General features: G+C 35.9%; 2 protein-coding genes across 6 annotated transcripts in view; both read left to right on the forward strand.

Moving 5' to 3' along the window:
• Window positions 1-1,637: 1,637 nt before the first annotated feature.
• Window positions 1,638-13,959, forward strand: part of LOC131781146 (leucine-rich repeat protein SHOC-2-like) — a 45,929-nt gene continuing 33,607 nt past the window's right edge. The window contains exon 1 of the mRNA XM_066167671.1: window positions 1,638-1,749. The gene's annotated coding sequence lies outside the window, so the exon portion shown is untranslated. The remainder of the gene's footprint in view (window positions 1,750-13,959) is intronic.
• The window catches only part of LOC131770579 (uncharacterized), a 101,481-nt gene continuing 93,301 nt past the window's right edge, over window positions 5,780-13,959 (forward strand). For 4 of the 5 annotated variants that reach the window (XM_066167631.1, XM_066167632.1, XM_066167630.1 and 1 more), the window contains exons 1-4: window positions 5,781-5,897; window positions 9,958-10,900; window positions 12,017-12,438; window positions 13,014-13,734. In XM_066167631.1, the coding sequence (XP_066023728.1) occupies window positions 9,973-10,900; window positions 12,017-12,438; window positions 13,014-13,734 (2,071 nt within the window). In that variant the 5' untranslated portion in view covers window positions 5,781-5,897; window positions 9,958-9,972. Of the gene's footprint in view, window positions 5,898-9,957; window positions 10,901-12,016; window positions 12,439-13,013; window positions 13,735-13,959 lie in introns of all 5 variants that reach the window. The other variant, XM_066167633.1, reaches the window with a different exon arrangement.

Genomic DNA, 13,959 nt, shown 5'->3' on the forward strand with positions numbered 1-13,959 from the left:
ATCTCCAAACGTTATTAGGCTCTGTCTCCTCTCTTGATTTCTCAAATTAGAGTGCGCGGACTACAAAGTTCTGGACAGTACTGACAGAAAAATTAATTACGAAGCAGGGTGGGAATGTGACGACGATGTCGTCCGAGGATGGTTCCGTTTCACCGGAGCAGCAGGTTCAAGGATGGCTACGAGATCGTGCATCGCCGGGCAGGTGTAACCCGCAAATTTCGGTCTGGTTAAATTGCAAAGATCCATCTGTTGCCGACGGAGTGGTGATAAGTAGCTCTGCTAATTCTTTATTTACTAATTCTTGGGCTTTTCTTTTTGGTAGCGAATTCACAAACAAAACGATGTTTCGATTTTTCCGTAAAAAAAGGCTGTTTCTGCAGATTAATCAACTTGCAAAAAAAAAAAAAAGAAACGTTGTTCTTTGCTTAAACACAACAAAAGAGCGGTAAGAATACGTGTGCGCCACATCGAGAAATATCAAACCCTCGGTGAAACCGATAACTTTCCTTTCACAGATAGATTTTGGAGGTACTTGCCGAGAAGCGACAAAGTTCTTACTCATGGAACTGGAAGGCCCTGTGACTATGATATAGTAAGGGGTAAAGCGCTACGTGAGGACAAGGTGTCAAACACCGTTTATTCCGAAAAAATGGAATGAGCTACTTCCAAACTTAAGACCTCCATCCGTGGCAGTTTAAAAAGCGAGGGGTAGATTCAAATATCAAATGAAGAGACTCCCCGAACGAGTAAGACTTGTGAAGATATGGTCGCGGTGATACTCGCAATAAAGCAGAAAATTAATATCAGGAGATTATTGAGGAGCTTGCATGCACTCTTCTGGCATCCTGATGAGTTCCTTACTTGTTTTTGACAAAAAATATGCGAAGAGGATCGCCTGCAAACAACTCATGAGATTCTCATTACATCTAAACAACTTAAGTCAGTCCTATAAGGGGAACGAGTTGAATTACAGTTGAATTGTTGTTGGGTTGAAATGTCATCAGAATCCCGACATCGTGCGGTATTGAACAAAACGAAATCTTTGGTCGAGTTCTTTTAGGTTTGCAAATAGTTTCTTTATTGGTTATCACATTCTTCACCAATTCAAACATTTGTCAACTTTGGAGAATATTACTACGTTATGTTTTCCTAATATTTGTATTAACTCCCCCTTGAAAGCTTATTTCGATTACATTACAAAGCCATTTGTTGAAATGAATAACATTTTCAGTATAGGAGCTTGTTATTGTCCTTGTTCTGTTAGAAAAATTGTCGCTACCTAAGTTTAAATAACGCTACTTGAGTAATACATAAACAGGGTAAGAATTAGGAGAGCCGAAGTACTCAATTTATGCAACACTTGGGGATGTAAGCGTCTTGTGGGCTGTTTCGACTTTTTTTGAAATGAGTAGCCTAAGGATTATACAAGAATCCAGCGCTAAACAAAGTATATCACCAGAAGGACAGCGTTTACAGCGAGAGCAAGTCGACGAAGCCGTATCTTGCGTGACAAATACTGAGTAAACTCGTGGCTACAATCATTGCATAATCACTCCTAATTTATGCATCGTGCTCTTTCAGCACGGTAACTCCATATGTAAATTTCCCTTAGTCACGTGACGTTTGAGGAAGTTAAACGAATTGCTTGAATCAAGGAGTGTCTATATCGAGCTCAGTGGTTAGATATTGTCTGCAATCTGTGTTAGATTTTTGTTAATTCGCTGGAGTTGTTGGTTACTTTACTGAGAGGTAAGAATTATATTAAATATAGATAAGAATTTAGCCCACATTATAGTGTAGCCTCGCCAGACGGCACGTACTAAAACCCGAAACAGCGAAACGAAACCACCGAAACAAGCGAAACTACCGAAACGAAACCACCGTAACGACCGAAACGAAACCACCACAATAACCAAAACGAAACAACCGTAACGACCAAAACAAACCACTACAACATGGCAATCGAGAAAACGATCCTCCCGTGAGTTAGATTAGACCATAATCGAAACGAGACGAATGGGTTTCATTTTATTATCATTGCTGTCAAAGCAAACTTTATTGCGACGTAGGAAATCTACATACTAGCCACCTGAACTACATGATAAGCTGATAGCTTCGTGTTATTCCTTGAAGTTTCTTTCAATACCATCGTATACTTTATTTAAATACTTTATTTGAAAAGTATTTATGTCTATAACCTTTAGATCTCTGGTTCAATTCCGGTCTAGCCATCCTTTCAATGATGAAATTTCAAAGTTCACTGATATATCAGTTTATAACCTTTGGATTTTATCGATGGTTCGCTTCATATATTTCACAGATATATATGTTTGTATTAATGTTTGAATTTATTTATTATGTATCAGTCATATGGTGGGTCGAACTTGATTTTGATGTGGGGGTAAGTTACTGGGTCGAAAATGAAATGGGGTGAAACTGGCGGATACCAATTCATGTGCGATCGATTTTTGAGATTATTCGTGATGTGTGAAAAGGCCAAATATTTTCATTTGACTGAGTGTTAGAGAGGGGTATAAGGGACCCTCTGTCAATGAAAAGATAGAATTTAAATTCTTAGAAACCTTTGAGCTCAGTTCTTTGTGATTAATTATTAATCGTTCTCGGTAAGATATATAAGTAACCACATCATACTTGTAATGTGCATTTCAAGCCAAAAATTTTAATTCCAGTATTTGGCCAGTTGTCTCTTGTTTGCGGAAAGAAGAAAAACTTTCCCTTCCATATTCAATAATTTTGATTTTTCTACATAGGACTTGCTATGAAAAAGCTGATTTATCAAGAGCATTCAATCAATAAACAGTAGTGTGTGAAGTTGACATGATAAAATGCAATATCTGAAGCTTATGCTGCATTTATCAAGATTATCATTTAGAAATCAATGTCTGCCTGCCTATTCTAAAACTTTTGAAAACTCAGAGAAGCTCGAAATAGCTGAATGCCTCTAGAATATGTATAATAAAACAATTATTGAATTCAGTTTTTGATATCATATCAACCTCATTCAAAAATTGCTTATTACCCTGGTGTCAAGACCATGGATAGACCCTGGTCAATCATAGCTCTGCCATGGTTGTTCACAGGACTTCCTGTTGTCCAATTCTGTTTGTAATAATACTCTTGATTAACAAATCAGACAACTGTTATCAATTAATCAAAACTGTGACAAAATTGGAGAAAGAAACTAGACATCAGTTATATGTTTTCAATTTTTTACGTCTAACGGCTAAATTTTTTTGGCCGTTTTATGGCTAACGGTTATCCCCATTGAACATTCTTTCTACAACTGTTACTTTAAAGCTTGCATCAGGTAAAAGTAAAAGAGAATTTATATCGATAAATTATTCATTCTATGATCCAGATCGTTTTAAATTATCTCCTTCTGTTTTTGTAGAGATACTTCGTAAATGCACGTCCGCTCCAATGCAAATCTTGCATCGGCTCATCATACTTTAGGTTACCTAAATTTCAGTCTCATTTTACAACGCCTCTAAATAAAGTAGATAGGGTTGTCCCCCGAAATTCTATCGATCTACTTTTAGAATTATGGCAAGGTAAGACAACGTTCCGAAATTGTCCAGTTAAAACTTTTTACCCTGTTTCTTGTGGGAGATTAAAAATCTTAGCCCAAAATTCAGGGATACCCGAAACACCGTGACACCGCGCGTCGCTCTGTAACACTGCGGCCTGGCGCAAACTCGATCCATTCCAAGCCATTTCATTTGAACTCCATGTTATTAAAAAGGAGCAATGGTGAGAAAAATAGATACGTCAAGCTTCATTGACTAGTTTGTACTATAAAAAAAACACAAGACAGCGACAACAACAAAAAAAGAATACGTTAAGATAAATGAAAGTTTAATCGTTTGTCTCACGATGAAAGAGTCAGGCTAATCAATCGTGTATTGATCACGGCCTTTCGACTCCTATGCTGCACGTCCTCGTCAGCATTTATCTATGAACCACGACGGGAAAGAACACAATTGGAAGTTAAAACATATTTAAATACTAGAATATTATAACCAACCATAGGTGCTTAGTTTTAAGGGGGGCAAGTTTTAAACTCTGGTGCTACGTCAATGGGAGAGTATAGCAGGTAATTTAGTGTTAACAACTGAGTTGAAAACGTAAATTGGCCACCATAAAGAGTCAAAAGGCCGACGTTTTGGGGCGTTAGCCTTTCGTCAGAGCGATTGGAAGAGTTGTGGGTTGTAGTGACGAGAAAACAATAATAAATTAGTTGAATGAAAAGCGCTCGTTGATACCGTGGGGATTAAGAGTGCCGATTTGGAAGATAAATTTTTGTTCTAGCGTTTTGCGGCTTTCAGAACTGCCGAGATGTAAGGAAAGGCCGTAAACTGCCATATGTTGTTTGGAATGATTAGGGAGATTGAAGTGTCTAACGACATGTTTGGATGCGTCCTTGTCATTTAATTCTACGTCGCGAAGGTGTTCTCGGAATCGGTCACCTATTGTAATATACTGCGATGTGCGCTTAGTTTTGGTTCTAAATTTAGTGCACTTTTAGAGAAATTCAGATAAACCTTTTCCCTGTTTTACCCCGCGGCAAAAATAACCGAAACTGTACCGAGATAAATGGCCGTTATTAATGTTTCTGTCAGCACTATTTATGGAACGGGAAAGCTGTGACTATGATATATAGTTATGGGTAAAGCGCTACGTGAGGAAAAGGCGTCAAACACCGTTTATTTTGAAGAAATTGAATGAGCTGCCTCCAAAATTAAAGCACCCATCCGTGGCAGTTAAAAAAGTGAGGGATAGACTCGAATATCATATCAAATAAAGATATTTGTGGAGATAACTCCTTGAACGATAAGATATGATGACGTCCCTCACCTGGCGATGGTACTTCTCAAGATACGGTCGCGGTGATACTCGCAATAAAGCAGAAAATAATTATCAGGAGATTACTATGGAGCTTGCACACACTTTTCTGGCATCCTGATGAGTTCCTTACTCGTTTTGACAAAAAATATGCGAAAAACATCGCCCGCGAATGACTGACAAGATGATATTATTATATCTAAACAGCTGAAGTCAGTCCTATAAGGGGAACGATAAGAATTGCTGTTGCGTTGAAAAGTCGTCAGAATTCCGACGTCGTGCGTGGTATTAAACAAAACGAAATTGTTGGTCGAGTTCTTTTAGGTTTGCAAGTAGTTTCTTTATCGGCTATGACATTCGTCACTTATTCAAATATTTATCAACTTTGAAGAATATTACTACGTTATGTTTTCCTCATATTTGTATTAACTCTCCCTTGAAAGCTTATTTCGATTACATTAAAAAGCCATTTGTTACAATTAATAGTATTTTCATTATAGGACCTTGTTGTTGTCCTTGATCTGTTACTAAAAGTGTCGCTACCTAAATTGAAATAACGCTACTTGAGTCATAGTTAAACAGTGTAAGAATTAGGAGACCTGAAATACTCAATTTACGTAACGTTACACTTGGGGATGTAAGCTTGTTGGCTTTTTTTTTTTTTTTTTTTAATTGGTTGCCTAAAGATTACATAAGAATCCAGCACCGAACAAAGCATGTCAACGGAAGGACAGCGTCTACAGCGAGAGCACTATTCAACGAAGCCGTACCTTGCGTGATAAATACTGAGTAACCACATGGCTTCAATTGCATAATCAGTCATAATTTATTTACCGTGCTATTTTCGGCACGGCAACTGAATGTAAACAAGCCGTTGGTCGCGTGACGTTTGAGAAGCCTGAAATATTTTTGGAGGGGGTTAAATAAATTGAGTGAATTAAGGAGTGTCCACTTGAGCAGAGACGTTAGATTGTCAGCGATCTGTATTTGGATTTTCGTTTGTTCACTGCAGGATTTGTTCACACTGCTGAGTGGTAAGAATTATGTTCCATATAGATAAGAATTTAGCTCACTTCTAAAATGTAGCCTCGCCAGACTTCTGCGACGCGAACAGAGATAATTCTGCCAAGAACTCACACTCTCCGCTCGATCGAACTGAAGTCATTTCCCCTGAAGTGCTTCTGCCGCCATTTCTTTCAGGTCACACAAACTTTCTGATATCTCCAGTATTCGCTGGTTTCCCTTTGTATTTTGAGTGTGTGGGTTTCTGATCTATTATAATTTCAACTTTAGCGACACTCGTCAAATGCAAAGCACGAAGACATAACGATTTTGATAAAGTAAAACAAAGGCGCCTTCAGTCGTCCTTCTGCATGAGACGAGTTTAAGTTACACACTCTCAGCAACAGGGAAAAGGAAAACAGTGATTGTCAGTTAAGATGGCCTTAACGGGAAGTTTTGATCGAAGATTCTCTCAGGAATGGAAAGAATAAAGGGACAAACTGTTTCTGATCGTCTTGAAGAAAATCAGCTCTGATCATTAATCCTTCTGTCTGGTAGTTGTTCAGTTTTCAGTTTTTCGCGTTAAGCAATGGAAGTGTTTGAACTGATGACAAAATACTCGCTTAATTCCATGGAGTGTAGTTGATTTCATCAGACAGAAGTTAGAGACGAACTCAAAATCTCTTGAATCTGTAAAGTAACCAAATTGATGCTTGATTGCTTTGATCTAAATGCAGGTATGTCAGGTATTTGATAAAATAAATTAAACTTGCTCGCTGTCTGCTTCAGTGATTGACAAGAGGGTCCCGTATACTCTTTATGTGAAACACGATTGGGCGATTTTTTTCCTCGTGAATCGTGAATTAATTTTTTTCCTTTTCTTGAATCGTGATTAAAGATAATAAGATCTTTTTAGGTCCACGTGAAGTAATTTATTTAGTTAAACGTGACCCGTGAATGAAGAACTGAATTAAACGTGATTCGTGAACTATTTTGTATTGCACGATGAATTCCCAGCTTTTTAATGGTTTTAAAAATGTATTATTCTAGAACAGTAGTGGTTAGGTTTTGACCAGGGTTGTGACAGGACATGAACTTTACATGGATTAATAGAAGTCATAAAACAGACCTCTAATGGTCCTTGAACAAATAATATAAGACATTCTGTCATCATTTGTCACTTAAGACTGTTCAAGACTAGGAAAATTGAAAATTTAGTTAGGGAATTTGGTCTCTTACTTTCATGTGAAATGTCTCAAATGCGTGAACGTGAAAAAACTTTGATATTATTCGTGATGTGTGAAAAGGCCAAATATTTTTATGTGACTGAGTTTTACAAAGGGGTATAAGTCCGAACCTCTGACAATGAAAAGATACAATTCAAATTCCTGGAAAACTTTGAACTCAGTTCTTTGTGATTCATTAACAATCTTTCTCATTAATATGTATAAGTACCACATCATACTTGTAATGTGCATTTCAAGCCAAAAGAATTCAATTCCAGTATTAAATGGCCAGTTGTCTCTTGGTTGCTAAAAAAACAAAAAAATTCCTGTATATCTTCAATAATTTTGATTATTATAAATAAGATTTACAATGAAAAAGCTGATTGGTCAAGAGCATTCAATCAATATCCATAGTGTGTGAAGTTGACATGATAAAATGCAATATCTGAGGCTTATACTGCATTTATCTTCTCAAGATCAATGTCTGCCTAGTTTCCAAGACCTTACAGTTTAGTGTTCTCAAAATTTTGCAAACCAAGAGAGATGCTCAAAATAGCTGAATGCCTCTAAAAAATTTATAACAAAACGATTATTTAATTCAGTTTTTTATATCATGCTCAACCTCATTCAATAATTGCTAATTACCCCGGTGTCAAGACCATGGATAGACCATGGTCATCCATGTTTCTGCTATGGTTGTTCACAGGACTTCCTGTTGTCCAATTCTGTTTGTAATAATACTCTTGATAAAAAAATCAGACAACTGTTATCAATTAATCACAATATAATAAAATCTGAGAAAGAAACTATAGACATCCATTATACATTTTCATAAAAAACAACAACAACAACAATTAACTCGACAAAATACAAGACAACAGTGTGCACACATCACACATTCTGTCCCCTTCCACAGGCATGACATGATAATTGTCCCTTTAATGGTCCTATAACACGGTCCAATTACAAGCATGACACATACACTGTACTATAGGTGCTCAAATTGGGCTGGAGATAACCAATCATGTTCAAGAATTTTGTTATAGTTTTGATTAACAGATGAAAAGTTATATTTTCAGATGAAAGTTTTTCCTCCTCAACATTTTTTAATTCTGATATTTGCAAATTATTAAGCCCTGAAAAGGAAGTAAGGATTTTTTTATTGCACTGAGACAGGGTAGCCTATATTAAAGATCCATGGTTTTCAAAATGGTTGATTTTTTTTTTGCAAGTCAACCCTGAGTTTTTTTTTAACCATTACTTGTTTGTTTGAAAAAGCAACAAATGCATTCAGTGCACATTTGGGGAAATGAATTATTTTGTTCTTAGTTAAACACTCTCATTCCCTTGACCCTTCCACTCCCAAGATCTCTTCAGTAATTCTCCTTACTGTTTGCCATACCATTCTTATGATGTAAGTTTGGAGAATTTGGTATTGGATCAACTAATAATCCTCTAACTGATATTTTCCTTTGTTCATATCACTTACAATATCTGCTTGATGTTGTGTTGATATTTTGTAAGGAGAATTCCTGTATTGGTCACTCATGCAAGGTGAAGGGTTGAATAAATATGTTATACATGAGTTTTGATGTTGGTTAATGATTACAGTTGTAAAATTTTTAACTTGAATTCATTTTGCTGAAAATTAAATATTCAAGAAGCCAGGCACAATTTTTAAAGTTTTGGAGACAGTCCCTGATAGATTTGTTAATTAATGAAGGATCTTAATTTATTTTAAAGTCAACTCTCTGCTAATGGACACTCTCGTAGGTGGCCAGTTCTAATTATGGACACTTTTTTCAATCCCTCATTTTTCTGCTTAGTACCAATTGAGTTTTTTATCACTATCCTCATTTAATTGATATATACTTTTTCTTTTCACATTCCCTTCTTAGTTAAGCTTTTATTGATAAACATGAATAAGAAATTACAACCAGTTTTCATTACTCTTTGTTATTTTTATTATTTCATCAACAACATTCAATACATAACATAATGAGTACAGCAACTATGGGTGATTTGGATGATATTTCATGCAAAACATGTCTTCAATTGAAAATTGTAATCTTAAAACCATCATGGTGCTAGACAAACTCTGTAAAAAAAAAAAAGCAAACAAAACAAAGAGCTCTCATTCTGATTATTTTTGTATCAAAACAGTGAATATGTCAGTGAGAAGAACTTATCCAATCAGTCTTTATTAAATAACTAGGACCATATTCTGATGAATTCACTCTGTTAATTACAAGTAAAAATAGCTTACTGAGGATAAAATCAAACAACAGATCTGAAAATTAACAACTTGTTCTGAATATCTACAGCTTAGAAATCATTCATGCTTTGGTTTATTTACAACTGTCTTAGGTTATCACATGAAAACAAAACCAACCATAGATTTGCCCTAATTATTTCTTTCCTGTTGGATATTAATTTTGAAATGGAAGTAGTAATTCGTATGTTTTTGGAAAAACAGCTTGGAAAACTCAGTGTATTTAAATTCAAATATCTTTCTTGTTCATAATTGCCTTTTCGTTAACATCTATAACTCAAGCAATTGTTTATGAACACAAAAATTATACAATTAGATTTAAGTTGAAATGTTTCTGATGAAAATAAATAACTCAAGACCCTTTACGCATAAGCATCCGGTCCTTTACTCAAAATGTTTAAAAGAACACTGAAGGGTGGATGGTTTCCAAAGATAATGTATTACGAGGAATAAATCATTACCTTGGTTCAGTAGATGTTAAATTATAAACCTCATTCTTGCCAATTTTTGGTTCGATTGTTATTATAAATGCCACAAGAAAGTTAGTTCAAGTTACTCACCTTTAATGACAGCTTGTTTTTTTCGTTCTGACAGTTACATCACTAAGACATGGATTCCCATATTTCTAAAGAAAAGCTGAGAAGTAAGATTGTAACAGATCTTTTCGGAAGAAAAACATTAAATCTATCAGAGCGGGATTTGCTTGAATTGCCTGAAGCGGTGCAGGAATTAACTGAGTTGGACGAACTTGACCTGTCAGGGAATAAACTTAAAACAATACCTGAAAATGTTGGAAAACTAAATAATATTACGGTACTTGATGTAAGGGGAAACCAGCTGTCCATATTCCCAGCAAGTTTGACACAGCTGAAGAAACTCGTATGGCTGAACATCTCACATAACAAACTAACCACCATCTCTGATGCTATTGGTGAGATGGTGGCACTGGAGAGACTGGATCTGAGTTACAACCAGTTGACTGTGTTAAGTCCAGCTAGAAAACAGCTGAAGAAACTCAAAGGGCTGGACATCTCACATAACAAACTAACCACCATCTCTGATGCTATTGGTGAGATGGTGGCACTGGAGGGACTGGATCTGAGTTACAACCAGTTGACTGTGTTAAGTCCAGCTATAAAACAGCTGAAGAAACTCAAACGGCTGTACATCTCACATAACAAACTAACCACCATCTCTGATGCTATTGGTGAGATGGTGGCACTGGAGGGACTGGATCTGAGTTACAACCAGTTGACTGTGTTAAATCCAGCCATAAATCAGCTGAAGAAACTCGAATGGCTGTTCATCTCACATAACAAACTAACCACCATCTCTGATGCTATTGGTGAGATGGTGGCACTGGAGACACTGGATCTGAGTTACAACCAGTTGACTGTGTTAAATCCAGCCATAAATCAGCTGAAGAAACTCAAATCGTTGTTTGTAAATGGGAATCCTTTTACAGTTGAAGGAATGAGAAGTGTTGCGGAGCTAGAAGATAAAGGAATAATTGACCGAGTATATTCAGATCTCCAAGGTGAGTAAAGGAAATTTCTGTTCACATTATTGTTGTGACGTGTGCATTTACTAACTTGGTTCTAATGATTGACTTGCAAGTGGTTATTCTGCTTGTTACTGATTATTACAGGTAGCTGGCGATAGGTAAACTGTAAATACTGTCAGTTTTTGTGTGGTTTAACAAAGTTGGCATCACTTGAGAAATACATGACATTTGTAACGGAAGTTTATGTTCTATATTGGAAAGCTTTATTTTAACAATTTGGCTGACATTGAAATTTAAGTTCATCAATAAGGAAATATGATTTGATGTGGAATCAAGAGAGTAAATGTTATTACAAATCATTCTATGCAGTTAGGCATCATTGTTTTGAGTTTTGCTTTCTATTTGACTGGAATAAAGAAAGGATAAAATGTATCCCAAGTCATTTCATTGATAGAAATTGTTGTTTTATTTTTGCTTTCTATTTGCATTCAATGAAAGTGTTCAAAAATTGAATAACTTGTAGCTTGTGAAACAAAATTTATAAACTAATACAATTTGTGAATTAAGTTACAGGAATAGAACTTGAATTTGTTTTAAGCATGACTAAATTCTGATTGTTATTTCCATATCACTGGTGATTTTTGTGCAATGTTTTTTACACTTGTAGTTGTTACCTTTTGGATATAAGCACTTTTTCTTTCTCTTTTACCAACAATTAATTGGTTATTGACTCTTCACTACTTAGAAGAACTGATTTAAGTCATTGCCTCTCTCTTTTGTGTGATCAGTCACAAGTGGTTCTAATTCTTAATGTTATAAAACATTGAGTCAGTTTAGTTTTGGTGTGCATGTTCACCAAACTCATCACTACATTTCATGCCAGGAGAATTATTTTGATTGACTGTGTAATTTTTATGTGAGAGTGGAATAAATGTGTTTTCCAAACTCACTAATGCATTAATATCAGAAAAAAAAATTTGTGATGGTTTAGTTTTTATATACCAGCCTTTAACTCCAACATTATTCATGTTGGATATTTATAGTAGTTGATTTGTAAACTTTTAACTTTGCTTTTTTTCAATTATTTTGTACAAATTTTTCAGTGCAGAAATTTCTTTTTTCTTTGTGTTGTGAAAACTCTCTAATAAGACCAAATAGCAGATCAACGCAAAGTACAGCTGGCTTATGAAAGGGCTTTGAAAGATGGATATGTCACAGTTTACCGCAGTAGAATATTACTCATTGGTCAGGATCGAGCTGGTAAAACCAGTTTAAAGAAGAGTCTCCTAGGCCTTCCATTTGACTCTGAAGAACAAAGCACTGAGGGGATTGAAGTAGATCCTTCAAAGTGTGAAATTGATGTTGACCAAGCTGCAAGGAACTGGCAGTCCATTGGTGAGATTAAACCAGGACTGTTGGAATGTTCTAAAGATGTGGCAAAGACTGTTGTGGAGAAAATTTTTATACAAGATAAGACTTCAGAAGAAGATTTGGAGAAAGATTCAGTCCACATTTCACCTGCAGATTTTGAAGAGGGATCTTTTGATGGTTACAAATATGGCAGAAAAAAGGTGATGTCAGAATTCTAAAAACATTCTTTACAAGTACGTGTAAGGCAGCTTTTTAATGACAGTATAGTTTAAAATGCTTAATGTCAAATAAAGATTATGTAAACCTTAAAGTGAAGCAAAAATTAAGATTGTTTTATTATTTTTTTTAATTGATTTTGTTTTTTTACTTTGCAATGGTCTTAGCCAAAAAGCAGGGAACTGCTCATAGTCTAAACAATAATTTCCCTCCCAGTGTAGTACTTTCATTTTATTTAATTTACATCAAACTTTGGCATAATTATTTCAGACATGTAATTAGTTTGCTGGCTAAACTGAATCACTGTGGTACTTAACTCTTTCACTCCCAGATCAAATTTGCCATTCTCCTTACTATAAAGTACATAATTTGCATAAAAGTAGTTCAGAGATTTTAGTATTGGATCAACTTATTATCCCCAAATTGTTTTTCTTCTATATTCTCATCACTTATCTGGTTGATATTGTATTGATATTGTAAGGAGAAATTCTGTCTTGGTCACTCATGGGAGTTAAAGGGTTAAAGTAATTAATTTCACCTTCTTTGATACTTTACTCAGGTTGAGGATAAAGGAGATAACCTGTCAGTAGATGCTACTCACAACATAAGCATTGAACACTCAATAGACTGCACCTCAGATGAGCCCAAGGTAATTATTGATGTTGCTCAACCCCCTGATACTGTGAAGCATGTTCATCAGTGGTTGGAGTATCTCCAAAGCAAAGACACAAAAAGTGGTTCATTCAAAGAAGAATCCTTTATTATGGACATCTGGGACTTTGCAGGGCAGCACCTGTACTATGCCAGCCATCCTATCTTCTTATCACAGCGCGCACTGTACATACTGGTGCACAATCTCAGCAAGCCTTTGGATGCTACAGCTGAGCCCTGCATGAGACAAGGGAGTAATGATGTGAAATTGGAAAACCCTAACAATGAAACAAACATGGAGAATTTGCTGTCATGGCTGGCTACAGTACACGGTGTTTCCCTGGCATCTGATGACCCAGATGATGGTGCACAACATAAGCTGCCCTACCTCCGTCCTCCAGTGTTTATTGTTGGAACACATGCTGACAAACCAGTTGAAGACATAGAAGTAATAAAGAAACAAATACAGGAGAGAATTTCTGGCATGGAATATGAGAAGCATGTGGTCAGACCCTTATTCTGCATTGATAACACTGAGAGACCAAACTTGATTGACAACAGTCAAGGACAAAACCTAATTAAGAAATTTATCCAGAAGATTCGAAAGCAGAGAGAAAAACATAAAACAGGTAAGATATCTCATGTCATATTGTATCCTTAACAATGTGTTACTTGCAGTAATTGATGGTTTTGTAATTGCATACTAGCTCGTCTATGGGTCAATTCCAAGAACACTTAATTTGTGACCATTTCCTTTTAATCAAAGGCCCATTTGGTAGATGGTTGACAGGCATTGAGCATACAATAATTATTGTCTGACTCATATTTACATGTCATCCAGCAGTTCTGCTGTG

Source organism: Pocillopora verrucosa, chromosome 5 (genome assembly GCF_036669915.1).
Source record: "Pocillopora verrucosa isolate sample1 chromosome 5, ASM3666991v2, whole genome shotgun sequence".
NCBI classification, from domain to species: Eukaryota; Metazoa; Cnidaria; class Anthozoa; order Scleractinia; family Pocilloporidae; genus Pocillopora; species Pocillopora verrucosa.